Genomic DNA, 26,514 nt, shown 5'->3' on the forward strand with positions numbered 1-26,514 from the left:
TAAATAAGAAAATCTAAAAAGTTGAAGAACTCTTTTGCACTGTCAAATTACATTTTATTACTTTGCCCTTTATACAAATTAAGCTGACTGATAATCTCCGAGAGTTAAATTGGTCAAAAATGAACTGAAATTCTGATTTATATCTTTCAATTGGGATGTAATAAAATAGTTTATGTGACATCAGTTATTGTATGACACCATTATAGATACATTAACCATGTTAGCCTGGAAACAAAAAAGTATAAAACACAAAAAAATCCCTTAATTTTATTAGGATACCCACTTCCGCATCTACCCTGGGTAAAATCTCCTAGCACCATGCGACCAGCGGGCTATACCGCTCGACCATCTAGGCAAGTAAACAACTTGCTTTCGATGACGATGGAATTCTCACCACGCTGTCACACGCTACACGGTCATTGAGAATGGCATGTGTATCTCGTATGCTCCTCTTAAATGCAAGGTGAAGATAATGAACAGTGATCAATCTCATAACTCCTACAAGCAATACAAAATAGATAGTTGGGCAAACACGGACCCCTGGACACACCAGAGGTGGGATCAGGTGCCTAGGAGGAGTAAGCATCCCCTGTTGACCGGTCACACCCGCCGTGAGCCCCATATCCTGATCAGGTAAACGGAGTTATCCGCAGTCAAAATCAGTGTGCCAAGAACGGCTTAACAAACGGTATGAAACACGTTAAATAACTACACCCCATTTCCATTCTCAAGTTTATCATTATCATTTTAAATATTATTTTTTTTACATCATATATGTTGATACCATTCAACGGTTGAGCATCACTGAAGAGATATTATTTGTCAAAATGCGCATCTGGTGCATCAAAATTGGTACCGTTTAAGTTTTACAGTGTTGACCCCTGGGTCGAGGCCTCTGCTGGTGGACTGTTAGTCCCCGAGGATCTCTACAGCCCAGTAGCTAAGTACTTCGTTACTAGCTTGAAAATACGGATGTATATTTAATTGCTGTGATAAAATATAGAAATTCATTTCAAAATTAAGGATTATCTCCCTCATGCATAGCTCTTATCCTTGGAGGAATTTGGTTCCACTTTTTTGGCACTCTGTTTTCCCCTAAAATAGCAAAGTTTTTTGTTATTTCGGATTTCAAAAATTTCGGTTGAGCATCACTGTCGAAATGTGCATCTGGTGTATCAAAATTGGCACCGTATAAGTTTTACATATTCGTGGCGCATTGATGTGCATCACAACATTATGTAATATGCATTTTTAAAATGCACAACAACTTCCAATATCCCTGTATGACGACAGAGAATGGTGGAGTTAAACATCGGATGCTTTGAAGTTTTTATCATACAACGTCATCACGGAAAGAGTTTCGTAATGCTCTGGACTTTTACATTTACTTCTCTGCAAACTAAGGAAATTAACACTAGCTTTGCAAACATTGAAGTAGTGATAGGTTTAGAATATTGCTTGTAGTTGTTAATTTGATCGAAATAAAGAACTGATTTGGTAAACATTCTCAACTTCAATCTTCAGTATTTCTGCAGAATGTTGTCCCCAGGAAGATGAGCCTGTTAGGTGAATCTTCATTAAAATCTCAGACTTAGGAAGATCAAAAGCAAGCCATTCTTATATGTGGAAATCATGCTCCTTTCCACATGTGTTTCTTTAAACATATTATATGTTAAACGTGTATACCTGTTATGCATAGGCGCACTACCTGGTTGGAGGTATGGTTGATTGATTAATTAAATATTGTGTAACGTCCCTCCCGAGAATATTTCACTCATATGCAGACGTCACCACTGTCGGTGAAGGGCTGCAAAATTTAGGCCTATGCTCGGCGCTTATGGCCTTTGTGCAGGGAGGGGTTTTTATCGTGCCACACCTGTGACACGGGACCTCGGTTTTGACGGTCTCATCCGAAGGACCATCTCATTTAGTCGCCTTCTACGACAAGTAAGGGATACTGAGGACCTATTCTAACCCGGATCCCCACGGGCCATTTGGGGGTGGGGGTGGGGGTGGGTGGGTAGGTTAAACACATGATGGTGACCACTGGACATGTATTTCCCGATGGCACTTTAAAAAAGGTCAAAAACCTTCAGAGAACAAACGATACATGTATTAACATCCATCAATGGACTGTAATTAGGTACCTTTCTGACAGTGATTTCGTTTGGATCCGCTCCATCCTAAGTCACATACTTGACATCCGCCCCGACAGTTTTTGGCGCAGTGACACATATCCTTGGAGGAATTTGGCTCCACTTTTTTAGCACGCTGTTTTTGGCTATATTTAGCTCTAAAACTTCATAGTTATTTCGGATTTCAAACATTTCGGTTGAGTATCACTGAAGAGACATTATTTGTCGAAATGCGCATCTGGTGCATCAAAATTGGTACCGTATAAGTTTTACATTATGACCCCTGGGTCGAGGCCTCTGCTGGTGGACTGTTAGTCCCCGAGGGTCTCTACAGCCCAGTAGCTAAGTACTTCGTTACTAGCTTGAAAATACGGATGTATATTTAATTGCTGTTATAAAATTTAGAAATTCATTTCAAAATTAAGGATTATCTCCCTCATGCATAGCTCTTATCCTTGGAGGAATTTGGCTCCACTTTTTTGGGCTATATTTAGCTCTAAAACTTCATAGTTATTTCGGATTTCAAACATTTCGGTTGAGCGTCACTGAAGAGACATTATTTGTCGAAATGCGCATCTGGTGCATCAAAATTGGTACCGTATAAGTTTTACATACACACAGACGTGGAGTTAGGGAGAATTTTACACTGACCTGTTTAATAGTTGTGACTCATAAATCGTATTGCGGAATTTTATCGCGAACTGCGCGCCGTAATTGATTGAGAGTTATTTATAGAGTTCTGTCCTTGCGAATCATTTTCTTTGAGATTAAAAAATATGCCAAATAATGTATTTATGTTTTAGATACAATTTAATATTAGTATTTTGTGTTTATAACAATAGTCCAGGTAATTAAGAAATTTATAAATTATGTTTGATTACTTGGAATATTAAAACCGGTTTGTCGGCTTATTTATAACTCACTCACTATATGTGCACGCTCTTCATTCTGACGCCGCCCTTCACACAGTTCACTGGGTGTTCGAATAGAGTTCGGGGTAACATATTTTTAATATTGGTAAGCAAATTATAAAATGTTTTTGATATTTTATTTTGGATAAATATTATCAGTATCAATACATGTAATTCTACTATAGTAACATTTAGCATTTTATTAATTTCATAAATATGCTAACGTTCATTTATAGTTATAACAATTCTAATGCGTTATAGCAGTGAAATATTTCTTTAATAATTTCGACAATGAGTTTATACAATTTTCTTTATTATTCATAATAGAATACCTCTTTGTTCCGGTGAGACGGGTTTAATTGGGTGTGGCACTGCCATACAATTGGGGTATGTTATTGATGTATTTGTGTTTATTTTTCCCCATAATATTCATGACAATGTCTTTGTTGACTGAGTATTTGATATGTTGTATATTTTTGGAAAGAAACAATATTTATTGTGTTTTATTTCTTTTCCTTGTAATAGCTCATTGCCAATTTGTATATATAATAAAATTAGTGACATTGAACCAAAATCTTTGTCATATAGTTGTTATCCAGAGTTTAAAATGTTCAAAGACTTTCCGGTTATATCTAAAGACGACAGATGATTAAAAACCGTAGGGAATAGACCACAAAGATACCAAAATCTTCATATTTATTTACATATTTTAATGAAAAAGATGTGAATTGTTAATTTCTAAAAAAGAATGTACGCCATATATTTATGTTCATTCACATCACTAATATAGTTTTTCTATTCAAGTTTATAGCGCCAGTCCACTAATTGTTTTTGTACCCCTCGTAGAAGAACAACGTGAAGATAACGAACTGTGATCAAATTGATTGAACAAAAACAATATGCACTTGTATTTGAATCTAGCACAGGTAAAAGGAAAGACAACTACAAATATTAAAAAGTTTTTCTAATTTTTCGTATTACCTGGAATATTTCTAAATACTAAATAATCTACATTTCAAAAATGGAGTCCCGCTTCCCTCTTATATCATCCATTTATCTTGTTTACACTTACAAGCAGTGCATGTGATTAGAATGAAGTTAACACGCCGTATTCAATTTGACATTCAAAGAAAACGGTTACCATTGATTTCTTTATCGCGGGCATTGTGTACTTAGAAATTAAAATGAAATTATATGCACAGTTCAAGTGGGGTGGGGGGACGAACACTTCAATCATGTACGTAAGCGAATAAAACTTGAATGAACAAAATCATTGCATTACATAGTAGTTTTACCTTCTACTTTGCACCCAAAGTCAATAAAAGCGTGCAATTGAGGGTTTCAAAATCATAGTTTATCGACCATTCAAAATATATATGGTAACATGCGTTTATTAATGGTAAATATCTGTTGAACACTCACCTCAAATTGTTTCAAGTTAAGTATGACAGATTTGTTTTTTACAGTAGGTCAAAGTATGGTATATTTTTCGAGATTTTTCTCACATGTAACCTTCGTTACTGAGTCCTTGACATGATAATATTTAAGATAAACATTAATTTTCCATGTATTATTCCATAATTTGTATTGGAATTGACTGAGCATATATTTTTCTAATTTGCGAAAGACAATAAATACAGGTTTTCAAAGAAAATATTTAATCAACACAAGAAATTATCTGCTGTAAAAGTCAGCAATAAGATTTTAAGAGCGCAAAATAAACGACTAGATATCACTTTCAATATCTTTGAAATGGCAAAAAATAAAATTGATTAACAAATATTCTCGAACAGTTCAATATGTATGAAACATGAAAACAAAAGACTAGCAATAGATATAGAACGATAGCTTTTTTGTATGTAAATGAAGTAGCGCTATAATTATGTAACGTATGTTTCAACACTTACACAACAGTACATCCATGAAAATATTGTGCCAAAACGATGCCACCATCAGTTATTCTTTACGATTGATGTTGCAAAATCATAACGACATCACTTAATTCAATGGAAATACCAATTTTAATAGAAATATAACGTAGACAAGCAAATTTTTTTTACCAAATGTGTCTTTTCTTCTGAATTTGTTAATTTGCAATAAATGTGCGATTAAAACAAAAGTGATAGATTGATGTTTCGCTATTTAAATGCTCATGATTCTTATAGAAATAACAGACACATGTTTTGAAACCTGGATTGCTCTTTGTTATAATAAACAATGAAAGTAACGTATGTTTCTTATTTTTCGTTTACAATAATAATATAAAGAAAATGTTTAATTTCCCAACATTTTAATTAAATGTATACCGAATCTTATGTTTTTGTTGCTTATTTTGGAATACCTTTCCATAGAAACTGTCAGTATAATCCACCACGCGGTGTTATGAATGAATATTTAACGATGTCCCCTATTAATTTTGAGGTCAAAAGGACAACGGTTAAACTACTCTGGACATACGCTATTGTCTGTTGAGAAATCTTTCCTTGATAGACATCAAACTTGAAACACTGGTGCCCCTTATGAATAGATGACCCCCATTGGATTCCAAGTCACAAGGTCAAAGGTCATACAAAATTACTCAAATGACCAGTTGCTTATAAGTATTTTGAGAGACAAAACTTACATGTATCATTATGGTAGCCTTTGACCGGTAGTTAAACCTTTATTTTCACTGTCTATACAGACATTCTACCTTTTCAGTATTGCCACAAGGGGAGCATATAATATTATTTCTAAAACATTTTTTCATGGTTGTTCTTATGTTTTAATACATTTTTTTCATGGTAGTTATTCTGTACTTCTACTCTCACAAGCGCCATTTCTGAAAAAAAATAAATAAAAAATTAAAAACAAGTAGAATAATATTACGTAACGGAATTTGTGGTAACATATGTTACACTCAGATAAAATATTTTTGAATGATTTCTCTATAAGATTGCATAGAACAATCATCAGAGATTAGTCCCTTCATTTCTAAGATATATTATGAAAAGATGCTGAATTCTAGCAAATTGATAAATGTAGAGTTGCATAGTTACATGTATCATAAATAGGACAGGAGCAGAGGAAAACATGGCCTGTATTTCTTGCAGAGGATATCTGTATATGCTAGTGAATACGGGAACAATAACACATTTGTTTCTTCTTAACATAGTTGATATTCAACAAACATATCATTAATGATGATATTTTGTCAATATGTAGTTCAATATTTGATGTCGAATCAAGCATTTCATTAAGTAGCATACGTTACTTTGAGTAACGTATGTTACCAGCATTCTACTCAATGTAATTCTTACACCAGAAGAATTTCGAGATATTTGAAATACGATATACATTCTTTGATATCAGAAGAACAAATTCAGACCAAAACATTTCATCTGCTTAATCAATATTGTATATCAAACATTGCAGTTGTTGTAACAGTACTTACCGTAACAAAAAATGAATCCTAATTCTCAAAGTTTAACACGTATTGACTTTCAAACTCAAATGTTCATAGTAGACGTTCATGTCGTATACCACATCATGCAGAGAGAGAGCAAAAATACGCTGGAAATTGTTCTATCATTCCCTTTAATTAATTTCTCGGTAACGAATGTTACATCACGAATGTTACATCTTGACACGTTTGTCAAATTTCAGACCAACCAATGACTTCTGCAAAAGAAATGTTTATATTTTCATTCTCTGTACACTACGAGATTTTCATAAAAGGGGTAACATTTGCTCTGCAAATACGTTTTCATAAAAAAAATTAGTGTATCGTATGTTACATTTCTAAAATCAGAATTCAAAAATTTTGAGAATATGATGACTTCTTCTCAATGCCACATCCAAATATCGCTTGATGAATATTTTCACACAGTTTTTGAATATTTTAGCGCCAAAATAGATCAAAAACATAAAGATAATACGAAATCTTTGTTCATACGTTGGGTGTTTAATTGACCCTATGATCACATAATATAATCTGGCGACATGGAGTAATATATACACCACTGCTTAAAATCATACGCAAAAGTTGTTAAACTTTTATTGAATGAAAATTTAGGAAATACAAATGATATTAACGCAAAGAAAATTTAAAAACACGCTCTCAGATTTTTATATTTGCTTGTTCAATTTTAAAAATTGAGTCGGCAAAATTAGGGTATCTACGCTTCCTACCAAGTTTATAAGTAAAGGGGAAATAAAAAGTATACCATGCCTAGGGAGGCTATGGGTCCATGAATGTATAGCACACAAAATATATGATTTGGTATAGCTTATTTTCTAATAAAGTGCCGGCGACATCGATTGCACGCTTTTATTGACTTTGAGTGTTTGGCGTTGTTTATCAGTAGGATTGATAGTACTAGCATGGATACTGGTCCGATATCAGCCATTTGTGTGTACTGATAATGATTGCCTGTTATTGTTCTACGTTTACGCTTTACTCTGCTCTACTTTTCGCCCTAAACATTCTGCCATCAAACCCGTATAGATACCTTCCTCAATGGAAAGGTTTGACCTTTGAACCCTACAGAATGATCACAAAGGCCTTTTATCGTATTTTCAGAATCTTCCCGAGAATTTTACCAGCCTTTTTTGTTTGCGTTACCAATGGCAAAAAAATGCAAAGACTGAGTGCGCCAGGAATTTGACTATGAAAATCGTACCATTAATTATTGTTTATCATGTTAAATATGATCATCTCAAGGGTATCTAGAGGAACGGTTTTTGAAAAATCTAATTCAGATGCATGTATAAAGTGGTTTTCTTCTGTAAGTACCGTTAAGTAGTTTACAATGGCTTGGCGTAAGGAGGAAGAAAGACAAATTAACGAGGACCATCATAAGATCAGTATCACGAAATAAATAAAGATACAAATGCTGAGGAAGTTGTGTCAACTATTTTCTTCGTATTGGTTGGAGTAGTACTTTATCATTGTGTTTTCTTGCAGGAATTGAAATTATTGGTAAGATGATTTAAAAATTGATTGAATGCAAAATTAGATATCGGAAGTTAATTTTATATTAGCAAGGTTGTATTATTTACCAGATTTTTCCGGTACCCGTCCTCTTTCTCAAGAATAATAACCCGTTCTTTGTTGCAAACTTATTTCTTTTTTTTTTCCATTGACCTGTCTAGGAGACCCTGTGTTCGGATCATGACACATTTGCAAATTACAAGCAACCTTATGAGAAGTAAAATGCATACATCAAATTCACCGCTAAAATTTAAGCACCATTAATAATTTTCAAGGGTTCGTACAGGCATTGCAATATCATACCACTTCTGGTGTGTCCAGGGGTCCGTGTTTGCTCAACTCATAATTTTGTATTTCTTATAGAAGTTATGAGATTGGTCACTGTTCGCTGTCTTCACCTTTTTTCTTCGATTGAAAATGGAACCCCTCAAAATATTCACTTTATCAAGAAGCATAAATACTATAATTTATATAAAAGCACGTGCATGTTTTTCAATAATTATAAATGTATGGAATATTTTAACATGTAAGTATTTTAATGCAATATGGCAGCAGGAGATATTGTTTGTGTTTTGGTAAGTTGTTATTTAAGTTTCAAGTCTATTTAAAGTGATTATATGGCAATTTGCATTTAAAATGTTGAATTTATTAATAAAGTCTGTTCTAAGAAATACCTTTCCCATTTAATTTTGCAGTTACTTTACTGTAATGAATACACTATCATGGGAAGATAACACACTATCTAGTGATGAAAAAGTGAAGATAACGAGCAGCAGCGATCAACCTCATTAAATCAACAGCTGGGTAAACGCGGATCGCTGTACACACTAGAGGTGTGATCAGGCCCCATTATCATGTAACAAACTCAGATTTAAGTAAAAATTTCAATCACCTGTAAGATCTTTTGAAAAAACCTCTTAATTTGTAGACACTAAATATTTGATGAAACAATATCGAATGACAGTTTTATTTTGGAATGATTGACTTCTCAATCATTTCATCGCAATATTCAATTTCTGACTTAAACTCAAGACGTTTCGTGATCCAGGTGCCTAAGAGGAGGAATCAACCCGTTGACCGGTCACACCTGCCGTGATCCCTTAATTTTGATCAGGTAAAAGGAGTAAACGTAGCCAAAAGTTTATGTAAAGGACAGTCTATATGAATTGGCATATGTATGAAATACGTCAGACAGTAATCGACCTAAGGAAATAAAATGATCATTATAACGATTATTGCGTATTGCTCACGTCAAGTCAGACGGTTGAAACCTTTTTAACATTAACTTTCTCCGTGTCCTGTCTCGATTTAGAAATGGATCATATACAGATTATGTTCTCGCGTATCGAATCAGTTGAGAGACATAAACACTACACGCAAAAGATGCAATACTAAGATTAGGGGACTTATTCGCTCCTTCATTGGCACCATTTCCATCACCCACATTCTGCGCGGCAGCCTCGTCAGTGGTACTTCCAGTGGCAGGACTGCTCTCCAATAGGTTAGGCTGGGTACTTGAGTTGTTCTGTTGTAATATTCCACCAGGCAACATACCACTGTTCTGTAGGACTGAAACAACAGTTTGTGTAATGACCGGGATGGCTGCTGTTAACATTTGTGTCATCGACTCAGTAGTCAGGTTCTGGTTGCCCACAGAAATTGGAACAGGTGTGTCTCCGTGTTCATTGGCCACTTGTGTAGCTGTGTTTATCTGTTCAGGTCCTGTACCTTGCCCTACGCCTAGAGTCGGTCTACTGTGAGTATCTGAGGCAACTCGCGTCCGACTTCTTGCTTTGCCATGTGGGGTTCTTCCTACGGACGTTGACTGTGTTGCGCTCCTCCTAGGTGTTGCACTTCTCCCACGAGACTCCCCCACCTTCCTCCGCTATGGAAGTGAAGTGGCCTGTTCCATAATCTGTGTTCCTTTGCCTCAGAGAGTTTAATTGTTTACATAACAACGATTTGTTGTCAGACTCTCATACATAGTTCTACTGATTTAATCAGATGCATAAAATGTGAAATATCAGCTTATATCTGGTAATTATATTTCACTCTGACTTAAATATACCATGAGAAACAGATACACAAGGTGTTCCTTATAAACACATCAGTTCCATCTGAACGGAGTATCCCCAGCAGGTAAAGTTAGTTGGATTAACGTTATATTGACGTCAATTTCTGACGTTGGATTTACGTTGGATTGTTGCTGAAAATGAAAGTTTTTTAGACGTCTTTTTCTGATGTCTACACACCGTCAGATTTCAACATCTACACACCGTCAGATTTCAACATCTACACACCGTCAGATTTCAACGTCTACACACCGTCAGATTTAACCGTCTACACAACGTCAGATCTAACCGTCTACACAACGTCAGATTTCAACGTCTACACAACGTCAGATTTAAACGTCACACATACGTTCATGATCCCATGGGGATCCGGGTTATAACAGGTCCTCAATACCCCTAGCTTGTCGTAAGAGGTGACTAAACGGGACGGTCCTTTGGATGAGACCGCAAAAACCGAGGCCCTAGCTGTGTCACACCAGTTGTGGCATGATAAAGATCCCTCCCTGCTTAAAGATCATGTAAGAGCCGAGCATAGGCCTAAATTTTGCAACCCTTCACCGTCAATGATGACGTCTCCATATGAGTAAAAAATCTTGAGCAAGACATTAACAATATACAATCAATCAATCGACATCAAACTGACACCATTTTTGCAACATCAATAAGTTGAAATGTAATCATTTGAACAAGAGAACTCTTATTCTTGTCATTTTCCTTCTTTATTCATTGTTCATGAAATAATATTCAGTCATTAACACCATAAAATATCAGGGCGCCAAGTGAATTTTGGTCCAAAAAATATAGGACAAACCTCAGAAATATAACACCTTTTTTAAGTAAATGTTGTATAGTTACAAATAGATGACACAAATTGTTTGCAATATACAGTACTGGTTTTGCTGCAGAATCCAACTCCTAAATACAGGAATTTATAGGAATTTCACAGAAATATAGTAATTTGTTTGGAAATATGGGAATTTATAGGAATAACCCCCAAATATAGGAAATTTGACGCGCTGAAATATAAATCAAAGTTATCATTTGATTCCATTAATTATTTTTGGACCCGGCCACCTCCACCTCTCCGGTCTGGTGAATATTTAAGGTACTTCGCGACAGCCTCTCGGACTTCGTGTTCCGTGGCATTGAATTGATGAACTGCACTTGCTACAAAAATAAAGAAGTATTTATTAAAAATCATCTTTTACAATATCTAGTGGTAACAAGTTAGAAATTTAAAAATTCAAAATTTATTATCAAGGTTAAAGTTTCAGACAGAAAGACAAGTGAAAAACAAATTCATACCCCCTACTTTAGTTGCATGAACATAACATTTTCAATGACATTAAATTTAATGAACCTGACATAGATAAACATACACAGGCAAATGTGCCTCACGTGAATTTCACGTGAATTGCTGTTCACGTGAAATTCACGTGAACAGTTCACGTGAAATTCATGTGAATTTCACGTGAAAAGTGATTCACGTGAAATTCACGTTAATATGCTCACATGAAATTCACGTGAATAACTTTTTACGTGAAATTCACATGAAAATTTTCACATGAATTTCACGTGAATCACTTTACACATGAAATTCACATGAAAATATTTACATGAATTTCACATGAATCAATTTTCACGTGAAATTCATGTGAAATTATTCACATGAATTTCACATCACCAGTGATTCATGTGAAATTCACGTGAAATTATTCACATGAACTTCACCTGATAAGTTATTTACAATTATTATTAACATGAAAATTATCACATGAAATTCATATATATATATATATATATATATATATATATATATATATACATGTATACAGGGAAGAATTATTGCTTTACAGAACAATAATTATTTAATCTACAAAATTATATATTCATGTACCTGCTTTGAGGATAAAAAGTGTTTGAAATAATCAAATACTGGTGTTATTACTGAAATATATAAGATGGGAGGAGTTGAATTGAATTCAGTGTTTTGTGACAAAATGACAGCTAATGCTCCTTTATATGAATGTATGATTCGTATGATGAATTTAATGTTAAAAGATTAATCCCATGATGAAATATCTAACTTATAACCAGATAATTTCTGAAGTTATAGGTAAGAGATGGCTCTCGGAATTGCAATTAAACAAAAATGTGGTATATCGACCAGCATACTGACTGACAGGTGCAAATTAATGTGCTACTCTTCTTTGAAGGGGGCATATTACGAGGAAGTGTATATAAAATTCAATATACAGTTCAATATGGAATTTAAAATTGTGCAGCTTTGTAGTTAATTGAACAGGTGTTGAAGCATTGCTTTTGTATAATGTATACACATATAAATGCTACTATATACATTTACCAAAGGAACACAAATGCAATATTGAAAATATTGTTTTATCATGATCACTTAAATCAAATATATGAAAATTACACAAATGAGATAAGATGTCACAAAGTCATAAAGAAAAGCTTTCCATTTTGTAAAGTAATGTTGACAAAAACAATATGTCTTTAAATGGAAGGAGAGACATAATAATGTTCAGTTCTTATACACAGACATCACTTCAATGTGTAACTAGACTCCAAGCACTTTAAACTGGAAGTTTATCTGTAAGTTTAGACAATCTAAACTTATTATAGATGAAAATATTTTGAGCACTATGTTGCAAATACAGGTCACTCAAACCGCCATCTGTTGCTCGGTCCTACTTTTTCTTCGTCCTTTAACAATCCTACATTGACCTCCTTTGCAGTCATGAATGGCATGGACAACATTTTGTATTCTTTTTGACCTTAGAATTTCAATCTCTCTATCAATTTTAATGAGTTGATGATTCCTGTAGAGATCTGAGTCAACAACTTCACCTTTCTTGATAAAAGCTACCTCCATTTTGCTGTGTTTCTTTGTACATACCAGGAGAAACCGATCAACAATGCCAACCTGGATCTAAAAGAAACAGACAAAAGTGACACATGGCTTAGAATATGTCACAATGCTATAATATGTGATACTGTACAGTTACATTTCATTTTTAAGAGGAGGCATAAATTGCTATTAACAGTATATTAATTAGTTAGTTTGAATATTGCGTCAAAGTGAAGGAGAATTGGTGTTGAAAAATCAAAAGGAATACAAACAAGATGTGTTTGTGAAACACTGATGTCCCTGGATTTCAACATAGTGACACTAAGGCATATCATGATTATTGACCTACCTATTCTTAAAATTTTTACCACTGTGGATAGGCTAGAAAAGTTAAATCTTGCATGAAAGATCCAGATAATTTAGGCCACAATATGGGGATAAAAATTATCATAGAAATAAAGAGTGTTTTAAAAAGTATTGAATATACAAAGGAGGGCGAAGGTGACTCTGGTGAGTGATGTTGCTTATGAGCTCTTGTTAGAGGGAAGTTATATTAATCAATTAATTAATATTTGATCATTTATGCTCAACAAAGGAAGGGGACTGACAACAACACACAAAGTGAACATAAGTGACACTTTCATACCTTATTTCCATCATCATATGATACAAAAGAAACAATTAACATCATCATATGATACAAAAGAAACAATTTTGGCTCGTTGTCCAGAGTTGGTGACTGCCTCCTTACACTCAAACACTTTAACATCAGCGTAAGTAAGGTCACAGCCTAATGCTACAGAGGTCATTATCTTTTCCAGCTCATTCAGAAGATTTGGATTGTTCTAAAAAAAGAAATAAAATTGGGGAATACATGTATCATGGCCAATAACATTGAGAGTACTTATGGTTGAATATGATATTGATTATATACATGTCTATATGTACCATTGGTTTTCTGGAATCTGTGCGATAAAATTTTCTTAATTGTCCAGATTCGTGTTCTTCATCACGGTCAGGGATCCCAAGGAAAGATTTAACTTTCTTGTCCTCACCATAGCTTTTAACAGAAGTGCTAGCCTGTTTCCTGAGATATATAAGAAAAAAAGTTTATGAAACACAGCTGCTTAATGGTGTTAGCAAATCCGTGATATTGGTTAGATGAACTTCACTTGAATACATTTAGGGCACAGGAATACTGAATTTTTGAGAAATAGCATGAAATCAATTTCAAGGTCGTTATGGAAAATGATTACTGTAGATCAATTATTATTTGCGAGAGATTTAATTCCACATTAATTATATTTTTAACAAGTAATAACTAATCATATAATTACCTCTAGCAAACATGGGGTTAGATTAGACATGTCAATTAAATTAATATGTAACATCGATAAGGGTACATACAATGTGTGTCGTACACATGTATGTGTGCTAAAATATTATGAAAAAGCATTATTTTCATGAAATATGGTTTCCTCATAATTCTTCGTTCAAGTGAAGGAATTCCCCAGTTATAACATGCTTAGTCAATTCTGACTTTGCAAATAGCACGACTGTGTCACGTGACTTTGCATGTCCATTTTGATGTTGCAGACCTCTCCGGATGGCACCATGATTTTTTTCAAAAACGTCTTCAGCATAGTGAAGGGGGTGACCATGTCTGTCCATATCATCTGCCTACAAAATGCTTTGATGTAATTACACATTCAATGGACAGTACGTGTTACTATATTTCTTTAGATCTGCAACTGTTACACACCATATGTCATCATTTGATTTTCACTTGAAACATTATACAATATCAGCATTACATGTGTAATATTTGGGGGCATATGGACTGTGGATATCAACTTGGATAGATCAGTGGTTAGAGCACCAGACTAGTGATGCTGGGGTCCTGCGTTCGATTCCTTGTCCAGCCCAAGCTTTACTCCTTCCTATTTCATTTATATATACACATTTATTGATATGTGGAATTGTGTACACTGTATACAGGTCTGAAGAATATAACATTACACCTACCATGTGAAAACAGAAATGGGTTTTACTTTTGTTCCCAAGTACTGGAATGTGGTTTCTTATAAAGACTAGATAATATTCAAATTCTGTAGCAATAGTAGTTAGCGAGGATCTTCCGTCATATAAATGCTTTGAAATCTGAAAATAACATATAGTGTGCTATAAGTAAATTAATCATAGAACACTTATGATATCAAGTAAAAATTCAGGTACAGTGTTTAAAGCATTGGGTGGTGAACCGCAGATCTCGAGTTCAAATGCGCCAGTCTTTTGTTCATATGTTTTGAAATAATTTTCTTGAAAATCATATTCTTATCCAAATTTGAGTATTTTTCTGTCTTTTTTACATGTACTCATAGTATATATCATTATATCTTTCATGATTTAATCAATTCATACAGATTTGAGAAACTATAATTCAGGATGTAGTGAGCCACCTTATGGTAATTCCATACACCCTTCTAGAATTATAGGTTAAATCTTTTATTTGATTGTTGATTCTTCAAATAATATATCTTAGTAAGAAATAAAACTGATAAAATAAGTATGTTGCCGTATTAATAATTATTTTTTATCAATTAGCACAATATACCTGTTACCAACATAAGAAAAAAAAATCTCTGCCTATTGTTACATCACAAGTTTGATGTTAACCAGGTACAAACAGTTTGTGCAGCTGTCATAAATACTCCCCTATTTCCAATTATAGTTGTTGTTTTTATTAATAAATACTCCATCTTACTTACATAATGTTTATAATCCTTCCCTTGTCTACTCTCTAGGTACTTGAAAAAAGTTTCAGGATTGATTTTGTATGAAAAGTCTGACTGATCTATACTCTTCAAATGAATAATCAGGAGATTTCTTTGCCTTTCATTGAGACTTCCAACACAATGCTTTGAAAAATAAATTGGGTTTAGATAAGTATAAAGATAAAATTTTGGTTTTTTTTCTATTACTTATTGTATACACTTAGGTAAAAAATTGTTATTTTATACTTTTACCATTCACTTAGATGTTGCTTTCAAAAATATTTCCATGAAATGCACTCATGCTGATATTACCTGAATCAAATGCTTTGCCAGACCCAGGTATAGAAAGTGAAGAATTCCAATTGGACTATTCCTGCACATATATGAATGTATGTGTTATATAATAGACAATATATGACATGCACTAAATTAACTGCATATATTTTACATGTATGTACAATGTGCAAATTTTGAAGGAAGCTTAAATAATTTTAATTAGATACCTATGTGGATCAATATGCTCCCATAAACAGTTTTGATAAAACTTAATCCCTGACTGTTTTTGTGTGGCACAACTTGGATTGATTTTCAGTCTTTCCAAAGTTCTTTTAGTCCCAGTTGCTGTTCTCAACTGCCACATTTTAAATGGGTCAGACTTGTCAGCCTGGATATTGCAAATCAGTCAAAATATAGCAAACCTTTAAAGGGTATAATCTTCGAATCCACATGTAAATTACATCATTTAGTAAGGAAAATATTACCTGACATTTAGGACAGAATTTTAAGGCTGATGGTCCCATGTGGTTGGTAACCAAACTCATCATTTGGTAATCTGCTATTATGGCATCAATCTCTGATGTAAGGGTTACTTCCCTTTTCAGCAAAGCATCATAAGTTTCTATCCCTATCCTGTAATATCAAAACATATACCCTTATCTAAAACAGTTTTCTTAATCATAACATAAAAAATCCAAATTTCCCTCCATACTCTTTATGAATAATTAAATCGCAATTATTTCATACTCTTTACAAAGTCTCAAGTCTTCACAAATGGGTTTCATCAGATCCATCATGCTGACTGTTTCTGATGCAGCAAGAACAAAAATGTGTTCTTGTTCCTCATCTTTTCTGTCAGAGGTAGTCCAGAAGCTTGAGCTTGTATCCCATGCATGGGTGCCCATCTTCTTGATTGATTGGCTGATAAATCATCAGCAAAAATGTTCAGGGGTAGTTTTACAATGGGTTTTCCTTTCCATAGAGGACTAGTTTCAAAGAATTCTGATTTCTCCTGTTGGATTTTAACATTAATCATTAAAACTCTGAATTGTCATGAAAATGGAGCAGTTTTATATAAACATGATATAATTATTAGCACTATGTATAAACATGTTGTATGATTAATTATAAAAGATGATCACTTCAAGTATAACGATTTGGTTTGAATTCATGTAATAATCATTAGAAGACAATAAAAAAAATCTTACCCCTTCCATCATTAAATTGAAGTGTTCCATTCCTTCACCGGTTTCACGAATGCATGCATTGAAAGGCTGATCAGGAAGGGCATCTCTTTTACAATCCTTAATGGGTACTCTAGTCTTTTTATTCATTATGATCAAGCATCTGAAAATACTTATGATTATAAGAGATATCGCTTTGTTTAAAGATATATCTTTTAAACTAAAGAGATATCTCTTGTTTAAAGATATATCTCTTTTGGTTAAAGAGATATCTCCCTAGTGTAAAATGGTATCTCTCTAACTTTCAGAGATATCCCTACAACCAATGGAAATATCTCTCTAGTGTAAACGTCTGTCTTATTTAAAGAGATATCTTATTTTACGAATGAATAGTAAAATGATTTGCTATAGTATATCATTATTTACATGTATAATATACTGGTTGACATTTCTTTCATAATTTTTCTAAGTTAGTTTACTTAATCATTACTGAAAATGAAGGGGAAATAATTATAATATGATCAACTTACTCTAGTTCATCTTCATCAAATAAGTTGTCAAAGTATGAGTGATTTCCTCGTCTCAACATTTCAAGTTCTACATAAACTTTACCTTCCTGAAATGAAATTATCATTTTTCCATGTTTGTTTGAGGCTAATATAACGTTGAAACGAAAGTGAGAAACTGCAATGATCAGACTGAAATTTGAACTCAGGCCTTTGAGTTTCCAGTCAGGTACTCTACCAATAAAAGTGTGTTTATTTACCTGTTCATTGAAGAAAATGTTTTTAATCAACCCAAGCAGCTCCCTTTCATTCTGCTGACAGGATACAATACCCCCCAATACAAAACCATCAGACCAATGGAATTTCATTTCCCTCTATTTTTCTCCAGCACTCTGAGGTGTTTGTGTGGAGGTACATCCTGTCGTTGAGTGTCTGTGAGAAATATATGCATGCAATATATTGCACCAATTTCCTCGCATAAGTTCAAGTTAAGGAGGAATGCAACACCAGAGAAAATTGATAAAGGTTAAAAAGTGGAGGATGTGTCTGCTGGACTCAATCTCGCAAGCTACAGTTTGACAGTTGATGTGCTAACCTACTGAGCTATACTCAGCTAGACAATGTGAATGATATTTGAAATAAATACACAAATATTGCTGATATCTATATTTTCATTCATGTTTTAAAGGGAAGTCGGCCATTATGATGATGTAGAGCACCTTAATCCTTAAACTCATCTTAAATTTCACAGAGTATATAAATGTAATTAGTATAATTAACTTTTTCTTTGTTATCAAATGAGTTAAAAAGTGAGATATGTTTCCCTACTGCCCTTTCCCTCAATCCATATTACTATATATAACATATAGTACTATATACTTTATACATGCATGCATACTATACCTGTCTATCACTTTTGCTGTATTGGGATTGGATATGATCAATTTGAGGGTTTCAGATGGTTTGACCATCCAGTGTATATTGCCATTTTTATCTTCATTCTGCAAAGGAATAGTGATAAATTTCTTATAATATAAAGTAACAAATTCACTGTGTTTGTTGAAATTTTGAGATCTTCGGTCAAAGTTGAAGTATATGAAAAATTTTGGGTGGTTAAATAATATTTTTACATGTTAAATTCTACCTGTTGTATCATATCTTCGAATTTCAATTTCTCAGACCAAAATGATTTTATCTTGGCAAGTGTTGGTACTTGTTTCAGACCGGAGTCTTTTAGTATATACAGGAAAAATGATAGTACCTCATCACTCTGAAAGTACATATAAAACATGGGAGATTTTATTTTAACATTCTGTTTACTACTGATATTAATTGCGTTGTAAACGCTAATGTATAGCAATTCTGTGCAAAATAGAAATACCACTTTATGTGTCTTTGAGCTGTGTAAAACACTCAGTAGAAAATGAAGTTTCGATTCATATGGAAACCATGCTGAGGCAAAATCATGAGATGCACTTTCTGTTTTATAAGAAATAAAATTGCGAAAATCAAATAGTACAGCAATGTAAACATTAATATTAAATTGTATGGTTTTATATTTAATACTTTCAAAATAATAGGGCCAAGTGCAATAAGTTACCTTCAATGTTATTAGGGTCGGTATCGTCATTGTTGAATTCCGTCAATGAACCGTCATGATGATATTCCGTCCCCTCATTACATTATGTGTTTTCGAAAAAGGTTTCCTTGTGTAGTTGGTTGCATGATACAAAGTCTTGTTCAGCTGCAAAATCTTCAAGACCGCAAACATCGTTTATTTCATTATTTTCATGTAGGTGTATACCAATATTACCATCAAACTCGGGGTTGTGTTCGTTTTGTTGGTGTTTACGTGTCAAATTATGTCGACGAAAATTTCCGAAACGGTGAGAAGAAAAGTTGCAAGGCTTGCAAAAATATTCCTCCTTCTCCTTAAACTTTGAGTTCGAACGTCGAATATTTTCCATGATTTTGACAGCTAATCAATGTTCAATAGTTCTTGAATTGTGCTTGCATTGAAGCGCTACAACGATTCCGATTTTTCTGCACGTGCTTTGCAGACGACAACAGTGGCAGTACGTTATCTACAAGGCCTAGTTATGTATGAGGTAAGTTGAAGAAATTATACACAGTACAATCTTTACAAACTAATAAAATCAATATATTTATAAATTCTACCAAATAGCATTTGTATGTATATTTCAATATACAGTAGGATCGATAAATGTTACGCGAAAGGCTAATTCGGGGCCTAGCACTTGCTTGTTTACATACGTTACGCTCCGCCTACAACAAAAATGGGGTGTGGATCTAAGTACGCAATCTTATCAAATATCCGTTGAACTATGATTGTTGTGTAGATATTTGCCATTTTGGTTGATCTAAGTTTGATTACATTGGAAAACTTACAGTACTTGGTCATACAGATCTTTCTCAAAGACTTTTTCTATATATTTCGTATAAAACCTTTTTTTCAACAACAAAATGATATTAATGATAATGAAAATAAATAAATGATGTATATTAAAGATATATTGGGTAACTAACATCACCAACCCTTTGATAAAAGTAGTAGTGAATCTCGCATCAAAATCGATGAAATAAGCTGTAAATTCATGAATAAAAAGCTATTTAGGGAAGTGTAAACAGCAACAATAAATTATTATGCTACATGGAAATTAAAATTTTTGAAATTTAACATAATAATTTTAATACACGTGACCAAGTGATTTTTGCATGCATGTCTTTGTATAGATCTATAAATCCATGCATCATTTAACTCTACACTTAATTAATAAACCTACATGCAATGCCATTTAATTCAATAACATAACAATTTTAACAGTCATGGTAATTTTTAAAAAAAAAAAATACTCATCCAGTAGTAATGTCAACTTTATAATACTATATATCAACTTAGTGCTACTTTTTAAAAGATTTTTTAAAAAGTGATTTAGATGTGACAATATTTTAAAGTTAATTTTCATTGAATTCTTCATTCAGGACAGTCAAAAAGTGGTGAAGGAAGCCAGGACATGTTCTAGTCCCAGGAGTCTGCACAGCTGGCTCCAGTCAATGACGGATCTGGCTGTACTGCACCATGCAGGGACTGTGCAGAAAACACAAAGCTGCTACACACAATTTGTGAGTACAGGTGTATTGCTCACCAGCTGTATACATGTACTATTCAGGATTTAAAATTAATCTATGTGCATGGTTGATGTACATGTATCTGTACATTTTTAATAATGATCATGCATTTCATATACATTCATTTGATTTTCTAAATTATTTTTTTTTTCAAATAAAAAGATAGTCTTCAGTTAGAAACTAGGTGGAGGAAAGATAAGAATGCATGCATATAGCCACCCATTTGAAAAATACCACTAATATCAATTAAGAATCTTCATTTGAAATTGTATAATTTGTTGTTGTTCACTGTTGATAAACATTAAATTCTTCACAGTGCAAGAGCTGAGGGAACTCAGAGAAGGGTTAAATGCCAGAAGCGATGATTATAAGAAATTCGTCATGGAGAATTCAGATATTGAGGTATAGCTCTTAACACTGTATTGTGTACATATATACTCGGTCTTTTATATATCCATAAATAACTTGCCAAAGTTATATAGAAGTTTTATAGAAAACGTTATCATTTAATATTCAATGTCTTGATATGGTGATTTTAATTACCTGAACAATTTGTTTGATTGGTGCATCAAAGAAAACCTGATTTCGGCTTCATTGTGTAAATTGATATGTTTATTGAATTTGAAAATAATATCTACATATATTGACAGTTTTTATTAATATTTGTTTTTCACAATATACAGTATAATTGCAATTATTGACTTTTATTATGGTTAATTGTAGGCTCCCCTGCTGGAATTCTTGAAAACTGCATTTCCAGTCAAAGTTTTTTTTAAACACTGCAGACTTAGAATTGAAAGTAAGTCTGTTATTACATGCAATCTGATTATAGGGGAGTGGTGCTGCTATACACATAACAATGATGGAGCGGATCAAAGATCCGAACCTAATCAGATCATTATTGCATGCAATGGAACCATAACACTTGTTATCATTAAAAATTCAAGTCCATAACCAATCCTAATGTTTTTAGCTCATCTGAGCTGAAAGCTCATGCGTGCTTTTCTGATCACCTGCTGTAGATCTTATGTCTGTCTGGCTGTCTCTCCATCTGTAAACTTCTGCTCCAGAACTACTGGGCCAATTTCAACCAAACGTGGTAAAAATAATTAATGGGTGAAGGGAATTAAAATTTGTTTAAAGGAAGGGCCATGCCTCCTTCAGAGGGGGAAAATCACAAAAATGCAAAAATAGGGTGGGGTCATTTAAAAATCTTCTCAAGAATGACTGGGCCAAAAGAGTTGAAATTTACATGAAAGCTTCCTTACATAGTGCAGATTCAAGTTTGTAAAAATCATGGTACTCAGGGATAGGTTGGGGCCACAGTAGGGACGACTCTGTGGTGTCCTTTATTTCGAGCTCACAGGGATGTATCAAATCGACATATGAATGAAAGCTATCATTGTTAATAGACAAAACGTCATCGATATATCTAAAAGTCGAATTGAAGGTCACAGCGAGAGATTTTTTCTTCTCACGTAGAAGTTTTTGAATAAATTCTGCTTCATATGAATATAAAAACAGGTCAGCTAACAAAGGAGCACAATTCGTGCCCATGGGAATTCCAACAGACTGTTGGAAGACCTGATCACCAAAGACCACGAAGATATTGTCAATGAGGAACTCTAGCATATTTTTTATTTCAACTTCAGAGTACTTGTGCGTGGAATCAGAGTGGTGTTTAACAAAGTAAGTTTTTGAATGACTGATCACTAGATATGAATATTTCCGTTTTCCGTTTTTGTTGAGGAAGCAACTGTCTATGATGTCAAAAAGTCTAGTCTTTAATTTATCGTGAGGAATGGTCGTGTATAGTGTTGAAAAGTCATAGGTTTTAATGCTATTGATTTGGGAAAAATTCTGTGATTTCAAGTTTACTAAAAGTTTTTTAGAATTTTTTAGAATCCACATTTGATTAACACCACTTCTGGCATATGTAGTTGCACAGTAAGTTTGAAGTTTCTCCTTCACAGCTGTTAACATTTTCGTGAGGAGCAAAGATAGGGGCTTGGTAGAGCACTTACTGGATCCAGCAATGTATCTTTGTTTATAAGGGTTTTTATGTAGTTTAGGAATCCAGTATAGGTACGGTAACTCATATTCATTCGACCCATTGACTGGAATATTAAATGTGTCTAAAACTGAAGCATGGTTTTGAAGAATTTCGTCTTTTGAAAGGGCAGTTGGAGTATAAGTATGATTACCAAAAGTGGAATTAATGCCAAGTTCGTTTAAAATACAGTTGTAATAATGAGCCTTACAAACAAAGACAATGTTGTTACTAGCTTTGTCAGCTGGAACAAATTCCAGGTTAAAGTGGTGTCCTTAGTGCACAGACTAGGAATAAAGGCTGATATGCCAATGATCATGCGAAGAGTAAACAAATTTGCAGCAAGGAAGTTTGTTGACTTTCGATCACAAACAAAAGTTAAGGTTTGTACATATTTAATGAAATCAAATGATTTTGACCCCCACTAAAGTTAACATACAACTAATTGATAATCAAATTTAAATGAATTTTTTGCAGTTGCTGTCAGGGAAAAAGGACGCTGGATATCTGAGTGTTCAGGACCTGGGGAAAGAGTTGTTCCAGAGATTCTCCCCAGTCCTGAACAATCAGATTGAACAGACTACAGTTGTTTTGGTGAGTGACTTAATTAACAATTTATTTTTTACACGCCCGTCTTTAGACGTGGCATATTATGGTACAGTGATGTAATACGTCAGTCTGTCTGAGCATCCTTTCGGGGTTTTCTGTTTCTAAGTTTATTTCTCTGTCACATATCAAACTGAGCCTTGCTACATTGTATGTAGCTTCTGTGTGGATCACTCAAAAGGAGTTTTGCCCCTTTATTTGAAAATTATTGTGATATGGAGTTTACATAAGTAGTCCTCTCTCAATTTTCAAGTGAGGACCATCATGTTTTGCAGAAGGTTTTTTATGTAATTTGTCTACATTAGTGCTAATCATTTCAGAGAGCCTTCTGCATGAACGAAAGCTATTCAAGAAAAGGCGAAGTGAGGTTTTCACTTCAATGGATTTCTGGTCTGAATTTAAGACATTCAGAAGGATGGTGGAGGAAGACCAGGATCCATTGAAGTGGGAAAGGCTGATGACCAGGGAAGAAAAGAGGATTGAGAGATATCAAAAGCTCCTCTGTGAGTTTATATTTTCAATGTTACATTTTTACAATTAAGAACTGGACAATTATACCTACTATAGTTTTAAAATCCAATTCTCTGAGGGGGAGGGGGGAGTCCAAACAAACGTTGCTAAGTTTATTACAATTTGACAGTGTATATAGACTACTCTTTCAATTATTCTTTTATACAAAAATATTTCTATTTCAGAGATTAAAAGAAAGAAGAACAAAGAATATACAATGTGCAGTGACCACAAATAAAATTTAAATTACCCTGATCAAATGCCTTGAGATATGTTCATGTTAATCTATATTCATGACTAAATAATTTGGAGACTATTAGAATTCACATCAATTTTATATATCATTTATCTCCTGATATAAAAAATTAGTGTGAAGTTCATGTGAATTATATGTGAAATTCACGTGAATTTCATGTGAAAAATCATGTGAAATTCACATGAATTTCACGTGAAATTCATGTGAAATATTTTCATGTGAAATTCACGTGAATTTCACATGAAATTGTTCCTGTGAATTCACATTTGATGCTCTTTTTATGTGAAATTCACGTGAAATGTTTAACGTGAAATTCATGTGAATTTCACGTGAAATGCACGTGAGGCACATTTACCTGTGTACCTATCACTGCCTGAAACACTGATGTCGTGCCAAATGCCATCTTCCCTCTATTGCCCTTTATATTCATAAGGGACATTACATCATTTGTCATTATCCTGAAAATGTAATTAAAAAATGTAGTCCATGAAACACTCATTCCCACATAAATAGTGAGTGAATGGGAAAGTAGATCGTTACAGGGGCTTTGAAGTTACACAGGTACAGCTGTACATATATATTTGATATGAAATAAGAGGCCATTGGGCCACATCGCTCACCTGAGCCACCTTGGCCCATATTTAAAGATTTTCCCTACGTATTCACATGTAAAACTTTGATCCCTTTTGTGGCCCCAACATACCCCAAGGGGGGTGTTACAAATTTCCACTATGTCGAGAAGCTTGCATGTAAATGTTTGCTTTTCTTGCTCAGTGGTTCTTGAGAACATTTCTAAATGACCTCACCCTATTTTTGCTTTTTTGTAATTATCTCCCTTTTGAAGGGGGGCGTGGTCTTTCATTTGAACAAACTGGAATCCCCTTCACCCAAGGATGATTTGAACCTAGTTTGGTTGAAATTGCCATAGTGGTTTTGGAGAAGTCGAAAGTATGAGAAGTTTACATACAGATGACAGACAACCAGAAAAGCTCACTTGAGCTTTTAGCTTAGGTGAACTAAAAAGTAAGTAAGGCAGCTTCTAGTGATCAATCCAGAAAATGACAGAGGAGGGTTCATATTAGCTTTGAGATATCGACTTTAACTCAATTTAGATGAAGTACAAGATTGTGTCAGGCGATGATTGTTTTTCTGATAAAATAGCATCAAATTAAAAGTTATTGAAATACCTTTGTAAAATCATTTTAAACCCATCTCGAAGGTTCAATCCTCCTATTGATGACAGATTCTGAATCTAGAAAACAATAAAAAGTCATATCTTGGGAATCAATATCTATTGAAAATTAATTAATATGGTCATGCATTTTATATAAATTACTTTACACTACCTATTGCTAACTGACAAGGTTACACGTGCAATACATAGTCCCATACCGGAGGCAAAAATCATTTGACCACAACAATATTCGAAGTTCATTATGATACTAAGATTATGGTAAAAGGGAAGATTGGAAAACCAGGATAGGAATTGATGGAAATCAAGTACTATTCAGGCACAAAGACTAGACCAGGAAAACTTCAAAATCGATCTGTAACTTGTTATGGCAAAGCAATCATCATGATGTACTGAAAAACATGTAAAGCACAATTAAGATATATTTTCTTACCATTTTCTGTCTTTCTGCTGGTTCTTTTATTGTGTTGTCTAAATTAATAAATTCATCTAATGATGCAACTTGGGTTAGCTCATATGTGGACTTTTCCAATGTTTTCCCTTGCTTCAATAAGGAAATCTCTTGTCTTAAATCACTTAGCAGATATAATACACGTTTCTGAAATTCTAAAATAAATTTCAAAAGTATAAGATGGTGTTTCAAGAATTTTAAATAAAACTAACAATTTCTTTAATGCTAAATGCAATATCAAATTTCTCTTCATGGTTAAATTAAGTACTCACTAGCTTCAGTCATTGGAAATTTGTCTTGCATGATTTTTCCTTGCAAAGCATCTACCCCTGACTTTTTGGCTGTTGAGTGTCTGGGTCTTTGTACCAAAGGAGGTAAATCTAATGACAATGACCTTCTACCTGCATTACACCTCTGCGATGACCTTGATCTTGACCTGTTGTGTTGTCTACTAGAACCTGAATTAACTCTTTGATATGACCTTGATCTTGACTTTCTGCCAAAAGTACTATTACCCCGTTGTAAAAACCTCGAGTTCCTCTCGTGCTGTCTATCAGTACCAGCAATATCCCTTATCGATGACCTTGATCTCGACCT

At 33.8% G+C, this 26,514-nt stretch overlaps 1 protein-coding gene and 1 pseudogene across 1 annotated transcript; one reads left to right on the forward strand and one right to left on the reverse strand.

Moving 5' to 3' along the window:
- Positions 1-11,997: 11,997 nt before the first annotated feature.
- Positions 11,998-20,566, reverse strand: LOC125681510 (uncharacterized; annotated as a pseudogene).
- Positions 19,802-24,049, forward strand: LOC125681515 (uncharacterized). Its single transcript, XM_056153339.1, has 6 exons — positions 19,802-19,810; positions 20,747-20,846; positions 21,169-21,254; positions 23,091-23,318; positions 23,380-23,496; positions 23,831-24,049. The coding sequence occupies exons 1-6, from the start codon at positions 19,802-19,804 to the stop codon at positions 24,047-24,049; spliced, it is 759 nt and encodes a 252-aa protein (XP_056009314.1).
- The last annotated feature ends 2,465 nt before the right edge of the window (positions 24,050-26,514 follow it).

The sequence above is a fragment of the Ostrea edulis genome, chromosome 2 (assembly GCF_947568905.1).
Source record: "Ostrea edulis chromosome 2, xbOstEdul1.1, whole genome shotgun sequence".
NCBI classification, from domain to species: Eukaryota; Metazoa; Mollusca; class Bivalvia; order Ostreida; family Ostreidae; genus Ostrea; species Ostrea edulis.